The sequence below is a fragment of the Lygodium microphyllum genome, chromosome 19, assembly GCF_053477565.2.
Source record: "Lygodium microphyllum isolate KBCC chromosome 19, Lygodium_microphyllum_v1.1.10, whole genome shotgun sequence".
In the NCBI taxonomy this organism is placed as follows: Eukaryota; Viridiplantae; Streptophyta; class Polypodiopsida; order Schizaeales; family Lygodiaceae; genus Lygodium; species Lygodium microphyllum.
The window spans coordinates 85,845,625-85,865,491 of NC_141153.1; the positions used below are offsets into that span (position 1 = coordinate 85,845,625).

Here is a 19,867-nt window from a genome sequence, read left to right on the forward strand (position 1 = left end):
ACCTTGCATCAAAAGAGTGGACCACCACTGTAATGCATTCCCTTTCAAGAAAGTGGCTGCCTTTTGAATCTTTGAGGACTCCGTGAAGTTTCCCCCTGAATAGGCTACATCAAATTGTTGAATGAAAGTCAAAGCTTTCAGCCTATCTTGTACACCGCTAAAGGACTCAAACTTCACTCCTTTTCCACCCTCATCAAAGTCTTTTGCTACCCCTTTGGGTGTCAAGTTGTCATACACTAGCTACTGCAAAAAGGGTGCATTTGCTGAATTTACATCAAAACCAATGCCAAACGAAGTATTTGCATGACCAACATTCATTCCTTGAGCCCCATAAGCATTTGGGGGTGCAGATGGAGTACCAAACACGCTACTTTGTGCCCCAAGCATCAAGCCAATGCTGCCATACATAGGGTTTTGCATATTTCCAACCATACGTGAATACATTGGGCCTTGCACTCCATGCATTGGTTGCTGCATACCATAGGGATTTGTGCCATACATTCCAGTATGCGGTCCTTGTCCAACCATAGCAAGAAAAATCCTGCTTCCACCAAAATATCCTAGCTGTCCCATCATAGCATGCACGCCTGGCTATCCAATATCCATTGGATTGACCCTTCCGTGATGGCCTTGCATTTGCATTCCTTGCCCCGTAGGTACCAACTGTTTTATTTCATTAGCATCTTTGGGAGCTTCAAATGAAGGGTTTGGCATTATCTTTGGTACATCTTGCTGTCCCAAAGGTGTAGGAAACATCTTCTTCTTCTTACCATTGTTGTCCTTCTTTGGAGCATTCAAAAATCGGGTAAATTGAGGATCCTTTGCCAATTCAGCAAAGAGATTTGCTACTGTCCTCATCTAATTCTTGAACTTGTCATCAAATTCCTCTTCACTTTGCTGGTCATCAACCTCCTTATGCCCTGAAGGCCGTGCATCTTGCCCAACAGCAACATTTTCAACTTGTTGTCCATGGTCTTAGCCTTGTCCAAGGTCAAGCATTGCATTTCCTTCATTTCCATGTGAACATTTATACTAAGAGGCATCATCATTGCTTGAATCCATCTCACTGTATGAAAACATATTGCTGTAATTTCTCAGCTGACAGTAAAAATCAACACTAGCACAGAGCTTTGGCTTGCAATTAGGTGCTTTGGGCCCACCTAATCAAGGGATTGAGTGGTATCCCAGCAACCGAACCATGAAACCAACCTTCCTTCCATGGATGGGTGGTATATTCCTGATTACAACTACAACAGAAAACAATTAATAAGAATCTGAAAATACAAATTTACCTACTGATCTTGTACAATGCACACTCGACTGGCCCTAAATTTGATGCCCCTTTCGGTATTTCTTTAGCATTATTGAAGAAAAAGTTGATTTACAATGGAATTCTCCCAATCCCCTTCGCAATCCAAACTCCCCTTGTTGTCGAAAGTGACCACCAAGTCTTCAATCTATTTTGCCTCTTCATTCGGGCACTTAATTGGCCTTCACCCACTTCATAGACAATGGAAATGCCCCAAATTCAATGGCTAGCTAGTCCTCCACTTGAATTTAGCTAAAATTCACCTTCAGCCCTGTTGAATCCAAGTCTTGGAGCTTCCAATTTTTGGCATGCTTGCCAAGGCTGCTGCTAAACCCTAATTTCTACTGTAAATTAGGGTTTATAGCATAGAGATTTGCAATTTCTCAACCTCGAAGGGTCCAAATGCTGAGATCTTCAGAGCAAGGCTGTGAAATGATTGGGAGATGAGAGAGAAAGCTGCAGAGAGAGAAAATTCAAAGTTTTGTCACGAAGAATGACTGAAAATCAATCAAATGCAGTTGTTCCCTTGCCACAACAGCTTGTAGATGCAAAGAACTGAAGAAAATCAGTCATTTACTACTCGTACCCTGTCTCAATAGCTTGTAGATGCTGTCACCTGCTGTTGATTGGTCTTCTCCTGCCCCTAGCTGCCTCAGAAGGTCCTCCAATGGCTGCAAATCAAACCAGCAGCATCTCCTCCCTCTGTCTTGCAGGCTGAATACACAAAAAATGCCTCTCTCCAACCTCTTAAGACGTTTTTCAATCTTGCATGGGCATTTTTGACAAGTGGCAACCTTCTCAAATGGTTTTTCCGGCATTAGTCATAATTAAATATTAATTTTCAGTCTTTAAATACTGAACATTAATCTAATAACTATTTCGATGTCCTGAAAAATAATCTGACTAGCCAATAATTAAATTGGCTAGGCAACTTCCATTCCTGAGTGTCTCTACGCCATCTTTAACCATCAAATTGGTGTTAGGTACCATTAAACGCCACTTCTCTAGTGTCACCAACTGACACTTATGGCCAAATGGATGATCTAGGCCAACAACTGGCACCAGATACCACCAAGTATCTATGCGGCATAACTTATAGTAACTTTTGCCTTTTATATCCCATGATTTCTTCGGGTCCCAGGCTCATAAATTTACTTTAACCCAGTTGCACGTCACATGTGCAACATTTACATAATCATGTGATTAAAATTTAATCCACATGTTAAGCGAGGTTTCAAAAATACATGTCCTTATGACAGCATGAGTTCCATATACCAGTATCGATAGCTCCTTATAGAGCATGGAGTAGATATCCTGCTCCTCTTGTGGTATCTTTAGGTTATCTCGCATCTTGTCTATATCAATCTTGTTGACATTCACATGTAAAGGTGAAGGAGACAAAGATATAAGAGAAGATTCAAGATGTTCAATGTTCATACCGATACACATCACAATTTACAATCCAGCTTCCAAGCAATGAGAAGTGTCAAGGTTAAAAAGTTAATTATACATAATACTATTCATTATCAATTTACCTATGAAGGCTCATAAGATAGAGCAATCCTTTTAAGCATAGTACAGGAGAGTTTCAAAAACAGGGAAAACAAAAATGAGAAAAACCGAAATTTAGGAGTTTCAATCAAATTTGGAGTTTCGATCAAATTTGGAGTTTCGGCCAAATTTGAAAATAGAGAAACGGCGTTTCGGATTGTATAAATGAATATGGTATTACGTAGGTATATAAATATATCAACACCTACGATAATATATACCCAAATTTCATACAAAACTTTGAGTCTTCATGTCATATGATTAAAATCATGATTCATTACACGTGTCACGACTCATGAGTAAAGAGTCAAGACTCAATGGTTAAAACTTAAAGATAGCTTAACACAGTTAAGACTTGGATTTCAAAACTTAAGACAACAAAATAAATTATAATTTATGACTCATGAATCATTTATGATTTGAAGACTGGCATCAAGAATAGTGAAACCAAGATACATGATAAGTAAAATCAAGATACAATGATACATGTAACTATGTCATGTGAATAATCTGTCCAAACTCCAAAGTCCAGTGAGCACTGAGCACTGGGTACTAGACTCTACTAACTACTAAGTAATAAGTATTAATTGTTGGGTATTTGACTCACGCCTCACTTACGTCTATGCTCATATGGGAGTGTCGGTGATCAGTAGGACACTGGGGCACTTTTTACTCTCGGTAGGAGAGGTTTTTTCCCCCAGACTTATAGTCTTATTGTCATATGTGCTTATGTGCTTATGTTACACACTTATGGGCACTTAGAGTGTGTCGGGTGTGAACACCCCCTACAACCCTAAGGTTTAAGGGTTCTACTTTGTACTTTCTGATTACACTCTTTCAGTCTATTCTCTTGGGTGTCATGCTTCACTCTGTCTCTCACTCTCACACTGTCCATTGAATCTCAGCTGCACCTCGATCCTTCCATCTCACATTTGGTATCAGAGCTCAGCTCTGAGCTCAGCTCCTGTCTGCAGTGTGCAGTCCTGCCCGCACCCGAGCCACCTCTGTTCTACGTCTGCTCCAAGTCGTCAGTCTTCAGCACGCCAGTGCTGTTCATCAACAGTCGCCTGCTCGTCGTCAGCCTCCAGCGCCAACTCCACCAACTCCGCCTGCCTGTGACACGCCACCTGCCTCTGCGTCTGTCCGACAGCCAGCATGCAAAGTCAGTCGTCGCCTACAGCTCGCGTCAGCCTGCTCGTCCGCCAGCGCGCAGCGTCAGACGTCGCTTCCTGCCTCCAGCACGTTTAACAGCAAACGTTCGTCAGACGCCAGCATCGTCAGCCGTCAGGCGCCACGTCGTCATCAGATTGCGCCCGATTATCAGTTTGCCGCCAGTTGCAGACGTCACGAAACACGTCATGTCCGCCCGCTGCAGTCCACGTCAGGTGTGTTTTTTTTTTTAACAAAAATTTTTAATTTTAGCCCAAAACAAAGTTCTGAAAGAGGAGGTTCATACGCGGCAGGCACAGCACAGGATACATGCGATAAATTTGATGCAAATTTCTGGACTGGATCATCAGAAATTTTAGGGCTTTTGTGTATTTTGAGGACAGTTGCATATGAACTGCTGTTACAGTCACAGAAAGACTGTTTTGACAAACATTTTGGCAAAAATTTTGGGGATTTTAATATAACAGTGTTGCTGAGCACTGTTTGCACCTTGGGAAGCGTGCATTAAAAGACAGTTTTTGACAGAGTACACCCTTGCACATTAATTGCAGAAGTGTGTTTGCTGCAATTTCTGGAAATTTGCAGATTTCCAGTCCATACTGCTTTGACATTGCTCATTTGTCTTTGGAAATTTGTCATCATGGCAAATCAGGGAGGTGATGTCTTTACGTATGTATCCAAGGAAGACAGATTGGACGGAAACAATTACTCGCTATGGTCATTCATGATGAAGAATGTATTAGTGGCCAAGAATTTATGGGATTATGTCAGTGGAGAGGAAACTCGACCGGGAGTTGTAGCTCCCGTTACTCCTCCTCCCCATGGCGCACGTGGACAACGGGGACCTCAGCCCGCTCCACCTTAGCCACTTCCTCCAAGAACTGCAGCTCAAAAAGCTTGGGATACACGTGATGCACAGGCCTTGTCGCTGATTGCTCTGGCAGTTCAGCGGTCCATCATCCCTCACATTCGTTCGGCATCTTCTTCACGAGATGCATGGTTTACTTTGGAGCATATGTTTGCAGGAAAGAATGAGACTCGAATCTCTTTCTTGAAGAAAGAGTTGGAAACTTTGAAGATGCATGAGGGTGATTCTATGCAGGATGACTTAAATAAGATTCAGGACTTGAGAGAGCAGCTCATGAATGTAGATGAGTATTTTTCGGATGCACAGTTGATATCCACCACCTTGAATTCCTTACCTCCTTCGTACTTGTCTTTTCATACTGCATTGAACCTCACCATGAGGATTGCTGAGCACCCACTCACTTTTATTCAGCTGGTTAGTTTGCTTCTAGAGGAGGAGCAAACAAGGAAAAATAGTGGTGTGGATGCTATAGTCTCTGAGCAGGCTTTTGTGGCAAGACAGAAAGGCAAAAACAGCAAGGTAAAAAATGCTCCACAAAGTTCTGGCACTTCGGGCACATCGCAGAATCAGACACAAGGGGGGACGCAAGCTAAAAAAGGAAAATGTCACTATTGTAAGAAGCCCGGCCACTATATCACTGAGTGCAGGAAGCGTATTGCCAAAGAGAAGAAGAAGGAGTCAGGAATGTCTGTTTCTACTACTCCCTCCACTGCTAGTGAGTCCGCGTCCTTTGTTGTGGACAGGGACTATTGTTTTTACACTTGCAGTTATGACATCTCTTGGGCCGATAGAGCACTTAGCTCTACAGAGGATGCTGACACTTGGTTCTTTGACAGTGGTGCTTCTAGACATATTACATCTCGCAGAGATTTGTTTGCTTCAGTTAGTGCACCTCCCGTTGGGAAATCGGTACAGTGTGCCAATAATGCATCATACCTTGTTCATGGTATTGGGGAGATTCAGCTCACAGCCATTGATGGCTCTATTCTCCGCCTGCAGGATGCTTTGTTTGTGCCTGGAATCAAGAAGAATTTGCTTTCTATTTCTTCTTTGGCACGTTGTGGTTTGCAGGTCACATTTGATGATGACCGTTGCATGGTTAGAGATAAAGAACGCATGATTTTGGTCTTGACAGGATCTTTGTGTCATGGTTTATATGAGTTGGATGCTCTTTCAGTAGATCAGTCGGCATACTTGACATCCACTCTTACTCCTGCTATGATACAGGCGGAGTTATGGCATGCTCGTTTGGGGCATGTAACCTTTGGCAGCTTGATGCTTTTGCAGCGTACTCAGATGTTGGATGGCTTACCTCTCTTGGAGAGACCTCCTGAGCACTTATGCGAGGGATGCATTTTAGGGAAAATGCATCGTTTCTCATTTCCTCGTGATGTTGCTTTCAGAGCAACAACCAGATTGCAGTTGGTGCATTCAGATGTTTGTGGGCCTATGCAAACCATGTCATTGGGCGGTTGTTATTATTTTGTGACATTCATTGATGACTTTACACGTTTTTGCTGGGTCTACTGTTTGAAAAAGAAGTCAGAAGTGTATGATGCATTTTTGGCTTTCAGTGCACTTGTTGAAAATCAATCTGGATGCAAAATTAAAACTCTCCGTTCGGACCGAGGGGGGGAATACATGTCCTCTATGCTGAATTCCTTTTTGCAGCAAAAAGGCATAGTCCATCAGTATACTACTGCCTATACTCCACAGCAGAATGAGGTAGCAGAGAGGAAGAATCGGTCACTCATGGAGATGGCCAGATGTATGCTGAAGGCAAAAAGCTTGCCTCATAGTTTTTGGATGGAAGCAGTCATGTGTACTTGCCATATTTTGAACAGATGCCCTACCAAAGCCTTGAAGACCATCACACCTTTTGAGGCTTGGAACAGCCGTAAACCTTCTGTTGGTCACTTTCGTGCCTTTGGGTGTCTTACCTATGCCCATATTCCACAGGTACTTAGAAAAAAGTTGGACAACAAGGCTGTTAAGTGCATTTTTATGGGATATAGCAATGAGAACAAAGGCTACAGACTCTATGATCCCGTTACAAAGAAGGTTTTTGTCAGCAGGGATGTTGTCTTTGATGAAAAATCAGAATTATCCTTGGCTGGTTTGGACACATATCAGGCTGCCCATGATGTTTTTTAAGGGCTGCTGCCCATTACTTTTGGTGATTCAGCTGGAGCTTCAGAAAATGAACCTAATGTTCAGCCAGCTGCTCCTATGGAAAGTGCAGAAATTCAGCCATTGGCTGATCGGAATATTCAGCATAATGCTGAAACTGAAATTCAGCAAGAGCTTGCACACAGTCAGGAAGCTAGACAGTTACCTAGATGGTATTTGCAGACTATGCAAGATAGTCCTTTGGAAACATCCATGGCTGGTCGTACTAGAAGGCCAACTCGTTTGCATGATTCAGCACATACCATGGAGTTTATTATGGCAGCAAGTACTTTTGATAATGAAGAGCCTGAATGTTATGAGGATGCACAACACAGTGTGCATTGGATGGCAGCTATGCAAGCTGAATTAGATTCTATTACTAAGAATCAAACTTGGGATTTGGTGTCCTTGCCATTTGGGAAGAAAGCCATTGGAACGAAATGGGTCTACAAACTGAAAAGGAAAGCAGATGGATCCATTGATAAATACAAAGCACGGCTTGTAGCTAAAGGCTACGCACAGAAAAAGGGCATTGATTATGAGGAGACATTTGCTCCTACTTCCCGTATGACGACCATCAGGTCTATGATTGCTTTGGCTGCACATTATGGTTGGACAGTGCATCAGCTAGATATCAAGACTGCATTTTTACATGGGGGACTTCAGGAGGAAGTTTATGTACAGCAGCCCATTGGTTTTGCAGTTGAAGGCTCAGAACATTTGGTATGCAAGCTCAAAAAGGCACTATATGGTTTGAAACAAGCTCCTAGAGCTTGGTATGCAAAAATAGATGCTTTCTTGCTTGGTCAGGGGTTTCTAAACAGCTCATCTGAGTCTACCCTTTACGTATGTAAAGAAGGGGGATCTATGCTGATTATATGTCTTTATGTTGATGACCTTTTGCTCACTGGAACACATGCTGATCAGATTTCAGCATTCAAACAAAATTTGCAGCAAACTTTTGACATGTCTGACTTGGGAGTTTTGCATTACTACTTGGGCATCCAGTTCATACATGATGCTCGAGGTATTGGGCTATCACAGTCAAGGTATATTGGGCAGCTTCTTGAGAAGTTTGGCTTACAGGATTGCAAGCCAGTTTGTACTCCCATGGAACCTGGACTGAAACTGTCATTACATGATGACAGTGATTTGTTTGATATACATACATATGCTCCTGCAGTTGGATGTCTTATCTATCTATGCAACACTAGGCCGGACATACAGTTTGCAGTTTCAGCTTTGAGCAGGTATATGCATCAGCCACATATGTCACATTGGCAAGCTGTCAAGCGTGTTTTTCGCTACTTGCAGGGTACTCGATCTCTTGGGTTGCTTTATGCCAAGGGGGAACCACTGCAGTTACATGCTTACAGTGATTCTGATTGGGCTGGTGATTACGATACACGTCACTGCACTAGTGGCAATTGTTTCTTTCTTGGCTCTTCTTGCATTTCTTGGCTTAGCAAGAAACAATCCACTGTTGCCACATCGTCATGTGAAGCTGAATACAAGGCAGCTTTCACTACCACAGTTGAATGCGTATGGCTTAGACGCTTGCTAGCTGATTTGGATGTATCTGTTACGGAGCCTACTCCTTTGTTCACTGACAGTCAGAGTGCCATTGCAGTGGCACGGAACCCAGTGTTTCATGCCCGCACGAAACACATTGAGATCCATTATCACTTTGTCAGAGAGAGGCTACATGCAGGTGATATCAGCCTTGTCTATTGTCCTACCACCAGTAATGTGGCAGACATCTTCACCAAAGCTCTTCCTCGTGACAAATTTGAAGCATTTCGCGATGCTTTAAATTTCATATCCTTTGGTGGCGGATGATCCTTGTACTCTTGATCACTCTTCACTCCAGGGGGGTTTGTTGGGTATTTGACTCACGCCTCACTTACGCCTACGCTCATATAGGAGTGTCGGTGATCAGTAGGACACTAGGGCACTTTTTACTCTCGGTAGGAGAGGTTTTTTCCCCCAGACTTATAGTCTTATTGTCGTATGTGCTTATGTGCTTATGTTACGCACTTATGGGCACTTAGTGTGTGTCGGGTGTGAACACCCCCTACAACCCTAAGGTTTAAGGGTTGTACTTTGTACTTTCTGATTACACTCTTTCAGTCTATTCTCTTGGGTGTCGTGCTTCACTCTGTCTCTCACTCTCACACTGTCTACTGAATCTCAGCTACACCTCGATCCTTCCATCTCACATTAATATCAACTAGCAACTGCAATCCACAATGCTAAACAAACTCCTAAGTATCATAAGCCCTGTCACATGACTCATCCGAACTCCAATGATCCATACACTATCTCCTTGTCTAGCTCTAAGGACCCTAATCAAGAAGAAGATGAAGCAATCTCAACCTCAACCTCAGTCTCAACTCGGGCTCTGACTCTACATGTGATGCATGACCACGTGTGGCCCTCACTCTAGTAGCTCTAATCCTCCTCTATGCACGAGTCTCATGCACTAGTCTCCATAGCTCCTCATAGAGCATGGAGTAGATATCCCGCTCCTCCTGTGATACCTCTAGGATGTCTCACACCTTCTCTAAACCAATCTTATCAACATTCACATGTAAAGGTAAATGAGACAAAGATATGAGAGAAGATTCTAAATATTCAATGTTCATACTAATACATATCACAATTAAAAATCCGACTTCTAAGCAATGACAAGTATCAAGGTTTAAAAGTTAATTATATATAATACTATTCATTATCAATTTACCTGTGAGACTCAAAAGATAGAGCAATCCTCTCAAAAAGTTGAACATTACAATGGCAAAATACTAAACACTTCAATTGGGCAGTTGTGAGCTTGTTTCTCTTTTTAGTGTAGAAGAGGACCCATGTGCTTCAGTTTCTCTCAACAGACCCTAAACTACAATCTTGCGAGAGAACACAAATGGCAATGCGTTTCTATTCAAATTTAAGAGATTGAGATTAGGTAATTGCTAATAGACAAGCCGCAAAATCAACATTTAAATACGCAATAGATTATAGAACTTGTTATCTCAATTACATAATACATTAGATTATCGAGATTCAAAATATGAAAGTCAAAAGTCATATACCAAAGTAAAAGCACAATTGCCGTATTTCTCCCACTAAGAGACATGCTGAAACTATGTCTCAAAGCCTAGCTATGGATCGGCCAAAATGAAAAGAATAATTGTGGAATACCAGCAAATCATCCTCTACTCTCCTCATCATATCTAGATTATCTCCTATGAGGCATTTCATGTACTCCATGAAGCCCTCCTCCAACTCCTCACTAGTGTACTACTCCTCACTGCGCCAAAGGGAATGCAAGATATCCACAATAGCATGGATTGGTTTATGAAACCAATCCCATCGTACATTCCACACTGCACGAATCTCATCAACCCTTAAGAGCAAAGGATGATGGATCAAAGATAAAATAAGTTAGAAACTTAGAAGTTAGAACAATCATCAATGAGTCATAAATACTAAATAATTACATGTGTAAAAGTTAAACAATAACTTACTTATCTTGGTTTAAAGTATTGTGCCTAAAAGCAAGAGCCTTTGAAGAGACTCTCTCACTCCATGTGAGCCACTCTTGGCATGCAATGGTCTATATCAAATTTGGACAGACCCATATCAACCTCTCCAATACAATAAATATATAAGCAAACCTAATGGCAGAGCGCTTCAATAGCTCAAGTGTACTATTGGCTCAAAACATGCTTGTGATGAATGGCCTCTTTTTCAAACCTTACCATGTTTGTTGCCATCTTGAAAATGTCATTCACCTAAGATATTTGTCCAATATCTTTAATAAGCAAGTTAAGGCAATGGAATACACATGGAGTCCATACTACGCTAAGAAACTCCTCCTTAAGTATACACCCCATAGACACACAATTGCTTCCATTAATTGTCACCACCTACACCACACTTTGGACTCTTATGTTCATGATGACTTGTCGCATGTGCTCCCAAATGAAAGCTCCTATAATGATAGGACTGAAGGCAGAGGCATCGATGGCCTTAAAAAATATAGTGCCATTGCATTAAGATACCAAACATTGTATACATTCCTCCAACGCATATCCGACCATCCATCACATAATATTGTGCATCCATATTTTGCCCGTGTCTCCTTCAAGAACTCCAATTGAGGCTCTATGGATGGTTTTTCCTTTCAAAGCTCCCGTATACATAATTCATTTGTAATGGGCCTTCCCACTCACTGCCCTAATTGTCTTCTTCCATTAATGTGTAGTGGCCACATTACAAGGGATAGCACACCAAATAAATAAGCATGTGAATTCCCTGGTTGCCTCCTCAATTGCTTGCCTCTGAAGTCTTGTATGGATACTTGCACCATGTAAGGAGCCCCTTTGCCCACCACCACTAGAAGATGGCAGCGGGATCCTTTTTGCATTTAGACCCGATACGGATATGGATACACTTCTTTTTTATGGGCCACTGGCACCTCCAATTTAGCTAACGCTACTAGGCCCACTCGCCTCTCCTTGCCCACTTGTGCTGCATTAGCCTTATGTGATGTTGGATGAGAGAATTCATCCTCTTCAAGCTCAAAACCCATAGGCTTTCGACACCAAACATGGAGACTTACCGTTACTTCTATTGGCACGTTTATGCAAGGCCCAATGTCTTTGTTGGGATGCACGCCAAGTGGTCTTTCACACATGTTACACTTCTTGATTTCTCCAATCCACAATAGTTGCACCGCCACTTCTTCGATCCACCGAAGCCCTCGTATCCCTTGATTGGAGTGACATGCCTCCAAAATGGATTCAGTGCCATGATTAGGTAATGGGAATTTGGACAGAGGTTAAGTAATAAGAACTTAAAAGAAGATTGAAGAAGAAGGAGGACGAGGATGGAACTTGGAAGAAGAATAAAGCAGAAGAAGGATGGAAGAAGAAGAAGGAAAGAAGGAACTTGGAAGGAGAAGAACTTAGGAGGAAGAAGAAGAAGAAGGAAAGAAGGAAGGAGGAGGAGCAGCCTAGTAGGAGGGGGAGGACAAGGACAAGGACGAGGAGGGAGGCTGGAGTTCAAGAGACAAACACGCAGAAGACAAGGCGAAAATGCGAAAGACGGCCTGTTTTGGCTCTGGATAACCAGTCTGCCCATGCACCCACATGCCCGTTTTGGTCCGAAACAGCTGGTCCATTTCAGGACTGCTGAAACACCATTTCCGGGTACTATGCTATGTACCCAACCCTGAACATATCCTTGGTGACCAAAAAGGTGTAATGCCAAGACAAGAAGTCCTTGAGCTTCAACTTGAAGGAATTCTTAGCTTTTTCAGCTTTTCTTCTCTAAAAGTTTTTGCTACTGCAACATTGTGAGTCTAAGATTGCTTATCCAAGGCTGAATCACTGCACACAGTAAATACTCAAAATACTTCGAGAGTTTTCTGGCCTGCAGAAGGAAGATCAGAATGAATTGAAGGCAAAAACTACCACCCAGCAGAGTACACACCATATCAATGGACGTGTATTGTTGAGAGAGATCATTCATGATCTGTTAGCAGCTGGCAAGACCAATTGTGAGCACCTCAACCTTCCATCAGAAAGTGTATACTTATGGTGAAAACAATCACATGTATGTTGAATTGTGAGTTTGCAGCTTTTTGCTGGTAAACTACAAAAATCCCCATGTTCTTGAAGTTCATTTTTACATCTGCAGTCCATTTATAACATCTCCTAACTTACTACAATCAATGCAATCTAAAAATATCTGTTTTACAATGATTTCCGGAAAACATAGCTGTTCTTCTCAATCTCATGTCAAGATATGCACGATTTGTTCTTTGAAATGTATGACAATCAGCATGTTGACATCACATATGACACTAACTTTTCCTTTTAAACTATCTCCAAAAGAGCTCAAGTGAAGGCTCAGTTGCCATGACAGACCAGGCCTTCTGAAGACATGACCAGTGACTGAATAATAACCCAGAATTTACAGGAATTAAAAAGATATCATTTTTGGTACAAAGAACAACTTCATCCAGCACTCAGAAGTCACATTTCAACTGGCATCCAATGGAAGCCTAGAGGTCATGTTTGACTGTGTGTGCAACATCTTACACAGACAATTGAAGCCTAGAGATTGCAATTCGAGATATATATATATATATATATATATATATATATATATATATATATATATATATATATATATATATATATATATATAGCTAAGCCAGCTCACAAAAAGTATTACCTTGGACCTGCACCAGTTGAAACTTGGTTGCCCCTGACTGTCGGTTCAGTAATGATCTGTGAATCTCCCTCGCGCATTGAAGTGTGCTCGGGTGATTGTTGATTAGTCTGGGATAAACTAGGAGCACTTGATGGGGATCCTGCTGCTACAGACAAATCATTTTCAGATTGCTGAGTATGATGATGGGTGTAACGCCAGTAAAGGAGGGGAAGTGTGGCCAAACAACCTGCTGCATAACCCACCACCCACAGTGATAATGGTGCCCTTGGTTTCTCATCCCTTGATAATGACAGCACAATGATAGATGCCACAATTTGGGAGATTGTGATTGTGAGCTCTATTGATATCCACAATCCAGAATTTAAAGGACTGGCTCTTTGTCGAGCACCATAAGTATTGACATTAGCATGCCTTCGAAAAGATCCTAACCGCCCTGACAATGCTGTTGAAGGAGTCAACTGTGCTTGATTTGCTGTTGAGGGAGGTACATATTCAGGTATGTCAATAGCAATGCCAGAATTGCCATGCAAAGAGGACGAACCCTCAGGTAAAATTGACAAAACAATATCCTGATTAGATTGTGGGCTATTATCCATAAGTAGAGGGTATGTGTCAGTCTCCTGGAGTTCAATGGTAGCACAACTGTGACCAGCAGCCATGGAACTACAGAACCCCTCCTTCATTAATCTGTATACTGATAGAATCTGAAAGTGCCCAGTTCCACATTTAATTTAGGAAATTTCATCCACTTTGTAACCTTTTGCAAACAAACTCCTGTAGCAGATGACCCTCATTCCCTGCCAAACCCCTCCAGTTTCACAGTGCCGTCTGAGTCTGGCTTGACTGCTTCAATTCCAAAGACTGCACCAAAGTGTGAACAGAATCCTACCTGCAAACCAGTTTGAACAGAGTGAATCACGGATTAATCCGATGGATCCAGAAGAGAAGGAAGCTACAATGTATGCGTGCCTGTTCATCTTTTACTATACACACACCATGAATGCACTAACAGACCCTGGTTGCTTTGAAGGATTGAGGTATAACAGGCGTTACCACTGATCTCCCAAGGTGAACCTTCGGGTATGACGCGCGTTAACATTGATCTCTCTAGGTGAAATTTTCCAATCCACGAGTTCAGGCGCACAACAAATTCTAGCTAAGGGGTTAGCGCAAGGCTATAATGCGAGATGCATACACCAGCAAAACCCTAACTGTGCACGAATGGTGTACTCATCGAAATGGACCGTGCCTGCGATGATAGTTGAACATGTGTGCATCATTTGTTGTCTTTTGTACAGGTATGCAGATATGATCTCCTTTGAAGGAATCGGAAGATCGGGAAAGCTGGCAGGACGATAGGCCTACCTTGTCCAAAGCTCCCACACACTGTCGGTTGTGTCCTCTTCACCGATCAGCCTGTATCTCATGGATGGGTCAGAGGACAAGGATGGAGATGAAGGCGACGTAGAAGAGGAAGAAGAACAAGAAGGAGAAAATAATCCAACTTCCAAGTTTCACCATAACCCGAAGGTACGCTGGTCTGCAAGAAAAGTCTCGCCGTAGATTGGTTTCCTTTCTGAAATTCCGCCATAGCTGAGCTCATCAGACCCCACCTCTTCACCTTCGAGATTAAATTATCTCTTAATTATTATTATTATCAAATATCGATTGTTATCAATTAATTAATTCATAACGTAAAACTACTATTACCCATTATCAACCAATGGTTATTAGTTATGATTTATTTGAATATGTGTATTCATTATTAATTATTATTTCTTAATCGGCATCATTAATTACTTTTATTATTGCGTAATATATTGACACTGTATTTAATGGTTATTAGGCATCATTTATATCTTTTAATTAATATTTATTATTTCTTATATCGTAAATTCCTATCTATATTGTTATCATTGGTCGTTACTATATAATTTGAATATTATATTCTTAGTATAATATTTTTGTTGGCTATTATTGCACAAATTATTTATCGAGTGTTGTTATTATATTTTGATGTATTCTTGCTGTTGATTATTATTGTATGAATACCCAAAGATCAAAGGAGCTCAATCCAAACTCTTTGAACTATCCAATGGATTTTTGAACTAGCCAATGGATTTCTTGATGTTCTCATACAGGGGCTTTACAAGGGTACCACAATAATCTCCAAAAACATGTTGCATTAGTTGTTGATTATTATTGTATGAATTATTCATACCCAAAAGCATTTTGGAGCAACTTCAAGGTCAGAGAAGCTCAATTTGAACTCTTTGAACTGAGCAGTGGATTTCTCGTTGTTCTCATATGGGGGCACTACAAGGGTACCACAATAATGTCTAAAAACATACTTGCATTAGAAAATGGGGGGAATTGCATTAGTTGAATATTGCAACTCACATTATGACTTGTGAAGAGCTCCCAAATACTCTTTGATATCAACTCAATGATTGGCACATTTTATATGTCCATCTCAATGGATAGAAATGCCTTCTTACAGGATTCTATTCTTTGCCAAGGTGCTTCGCCATTGCTCGTGAGAAAGGAGCCGTTGATCTTGGGCTCAAAAGTAACAAATCTTCCCTATAAGTCTCTTTATTCAATCTTTTTATTTTTTTATCTGGCCTCTCACACATGGATGAAGGAGGGCAACATTTCCAATTAATTGAAGGTAAATACTTAAGGTGGGCTTCCCACATGTGTCCTTTTTGTGGTTTCGAATGTGAAAAGGGGGGGATTTTGAAATTGTTGCCACATTCCTCCTTTTATCATTGGCCTAGAAATCCTCTTGAAGATTATGTGTTATCTGACACTTCCCTATTTCTGTAAGTGTGTGTTCACTTATTGTCATGTGGCTCCATTATTCTATTCTCCACTGCTTTCAATTACATTTTTTAAGTATTCCAAACCTTCAACCTTCATGGCAAGCATTTCCTTAGCCATTCTTGCACATCATCCTACACTATACTATCTCCACAATGCATACACTATATGAGCTTGAAGCATACATCCATGTAAATATATATATATATATATATATATATATATATATATATATATATATATATATATATATATATATAGAGAGAGAGAGAGAGAGAGAGAGAGAGAATAAGTCTCCTTACACACCTATAGGACAATATTTTGCATTTAAGGGAATGCATTATGAAAGGCATAATACCTCAATCTATCAAAGGAAAGAAGGCATCTATAAGCAACATCAAATAATGTCAATATAGTTCATTAGAAGGCTTCTCGAGGTGAACATTTGAATCCTAAAACTATCAATGTGTATTTTAGTTTTCTCATATGAAGGGGGGAGTTCCATTAGTCAATGAATCATCAATTTTCTTTTTTCCATGCTTCTCATAATTGTGCCCTTACAAATCTGCAATCCATGAATAGCCAAGATATGTGTAATCCCCTTAAGAATACCATGTGAACAAGAGGTATGATCCATATTCTAGAAGTATAAAAACCCTGAAGAATATCATGGGAATAAGAGCTATGATCCAAAATTAAAAGTCAAAAGTAACACACATAAAGAGCAAACAAGATGATGGAATATAGTGGCATGCCTACACAAAGTGTTGTAGTCATAGTCTATGGTGAATCTAGTAGAGTCTCTTAAGGACCAAGGAAGGATGAAATTCAAACTTCAACTTGAAGACAAAGTGGGAGGTTTAAGCATCCAATAGTACCTTAAAAGTTAGGATAGAGTTTCGAGGTGAAGTCTAATAAGAACAAATGGAAAAACTTTTCTAATGAATATTAAGTTTGTTTTGGCAAGAGGTAGATGGTAATACATTTGTTAGAGACCCATAGAGTTTGGTCCATTACATACATATATGCAAGTGGTGGGTGCATTTGTGCATGTTGTCCAATCGTGGACCAATGTCCTAGATAATAATAAAATGTCCTACATAATACTATAGAGGTGCATGAAGGAGTCATTAGAAAGAGAAGACACTCTATGCAAGAGAGAAGGATGTATGAAACCCAACACCCATGACTCATGAGAATGCCAATTATGTAGGTTTAGTGAAAAATCATTCACAAGATAGGCCTTTCACAAAACTGGTATTGGAATGTGTAGTGCGGAGATTGAAGACTTAGAAGGCTCCTCATTGGTCTAGATGGGCTACAAGCTAATTTTTACTAGGCCTTTTGGGATGTATGTAGTGAAAGCCAGGAACTTAAAGATAAGAGGATAATGTGCACAATAAGAGAAGGGGATAGAGACAATATAGAAAAAGGAGTGAACTGTAGTTGAACATTTCATTGCTAGTAGTTGTATATATACATGGTACATTAAATGAGGTAGGTGAGCTATATCTCTAAATATCTGAGATATTTACAAAGTGGATATCTATGAGATCCTTTTGTCCACATACTGACTTGTCCTTATCTTATCCAAGCTTTTGTCCTTATCCACAACTTTATCTTAACATCCCCCCTCAAAAGGATTCCATAGGTATCTGTAGAGAAATAAAAGATCACATTCAATTAATCAATTCAGCTAGAATGTTTTCCCCTCCTGATCATATCATGCAAAGGATTTGCATGGCAATTTTGTGCTTCAAGTGAGGAATTGATTTGGTGAGGAATTCAGCAACATTATCATGTGATGGTACATATTGAAGGATGATATGGGAATTTTCAACTAATTCGCATACAAAATGATATCTCATATCAATATGATGGAGTTTAATACTTAATTTTGGGCCTTGAATGACAGAGATTGATGATTTATTGTCGATGAAGATTGGAATTTGCTGAGGCTGATACCCAAAAATGATGTCTTCCAAGAGTTTCTTTAGGTAAATTATTTTTTGAGCAGCCATGCTGCATGCCACATATTCGGCTTCAATAGTAGAAAGTGCTATGGAATGTTGTTGTTTGGTGCTCCAAGAGATGGGACCTCCTGCTAGAGTAATGATAAAACCAGTGAGAGATCTTCGAGTAGCAAGGTCACCACTCCAATCTGCATCAGAATAGGCTCGTAAGAGAAAATCATTGTTGTCTTTTGTAAAACAAATTCCCACATTTGATGTTGCCTTTAGATATCATAAGACTCGTTTGAGCATAAGATATCTTCGATATCTTATGTTCATAAGTGGGTTGATGCATGGCTTTGGAGAGTATGTGTCCTGCATGAGATAAAATTGGACGGGTACAAGTAATTAGATATCGAAGATATCCAAGTGCTTCCATATAAGAATAGTCTCTATTTCACGAGCTTGGTCAGTTGAAAGAGAATGGGATGAGGATGGATTCAATTGGAGATTTTGGGCAAGTGGAGTGACCATAGGATTACATTTTAGCATGGAATAACGGGAGAGAATAGACATAATGTAGGCATGTCGATGCATTTTGATGGATGTGGGTGATTGTTCAATTTCAATGCCAAGACAGTAATGCATAGGACCATAGTCTATTGTACAAAACTGTGAAGGTATGATAGATTTGGCTTTGGGCATTGCATGAGGAGTGTTGGCAAGAATAGGAATGTCATCAACATAGAGACCTAAGATAATGACAGTGTTGCCTTGAAGAAGAGTATAAATGTTGTGGTCTATTTCTGGCCTCTGAAAGCCATGGTGTAGTAAGTGAGAATGAATACGAGTGTACCACTACCTTGGTACCTATTTTAGGGCATAAATAGCTTTATGCAATAGACAAACATGTGTAGGAAAATTTGGATCAACAAAGTTTGGTGGTTGAGACATATAGATTTTTTCTTCTAAGTGACCATGCAAGAAGGCAATTTTGACATCAATATGGTGAAGAATCAATTTAAAATGAGCTGCCATGGAGAGTAATACCCAAAAGGAGGATAAAGAAGTATAGGAGAGAATGTACTTCCGTAATGGAGGCCTTCAATTTCTTCCAAACCACAAGCTACAAGTCGAGCTTTGTACTTGTCAATAGAGCCATCTGGTTTGAGCTTTTTGCGAAGTACCCATTTGCAACTGATGGCAGATTCTCCAAGAGGAAGAGGTGCCAATTTCCGTGAATTATTGTGAAGAAGAGCTTTGTATTCATCAAGCATTGCAACTTGCCATTGAGAGGCTTCAGGACTTTGAAGTGCTTGAGTGACAGAAGGGAAAATTGGGGGTTCGGGGATAGTGATTGGAGGCAAATCTCGAGCTTAGTCAAGGGCAATGTTAGCTTGAAGATGAAGGTCATGTAAGTTTTGGAAGCAAGGAGTGAATTGTGATTGTATCTCTTCAGTGTCGGAGTAGAAAGTACTAAATAGAGTAATCGGCATTGATGGAGAAGCTGGAGATGGAGGCCGTAGAGTCGTAACAACGAGAGCCGTAGGTGAAGTATTGCTTGATGTTGAAGACATTGTTGCCATGCGAGTAGACCTTCGAGGTTTGTGCCCTTTAGGGGAAGAGGATGGAGCTAATTGTGGAGTAGAGGCATGGAGAGGAATTGAATTCTCCTGATGAAATGGAGCTTGTGGAATTGAAGGATAGGAAACTTGATCTTTATACAGATTTTCTGTAGTATGTTGGGAACTTCCAAATTGTGGACGAGTGAGAGAATGGGGCTGA

At 40.7% G+C, this 19,867-nt stretch overlaps 1 protein-coding gene across 2 annotated transcripts in view; it reads right to left on the reverse strand.

The window, feature by feature from the left end:
- LOC148020118 (E3 ubiquitin-protein ligase At4g11680-like) overlaps window positions 1–14,885 on the reverse strand; it is a 56,147-nt gene extending 41,262 nt beyond the window's left edge. Inside the window, exons 1-2 of one of the 2 annotated variants that reach the window (XM_087700395.1) lie at window positions 14,673–14,885; window positions 13,308–14,196 (exon numbers count right to left, since the gene is read on the reverse strand). In XM_087700395.1, the coding sequence (XP_087556521.1) occupies window positions 13,308–13,990 (683 nt within the window). In that variant the 5' untranslated portion in view covers window positions 13,991–14,196; window positions 14,673–14,885. Of the gene's footprint in view, window positions 1–13,307; window positions 14,197–14,360; window positions 14,630–14,672 lie in introns of those variants that run through there. The other variant, XM_087700396.1, reaches the window with a different exon arrangement.
- Window positions 14,886–19,867: the final 4,982 nt, after the last annotated feature.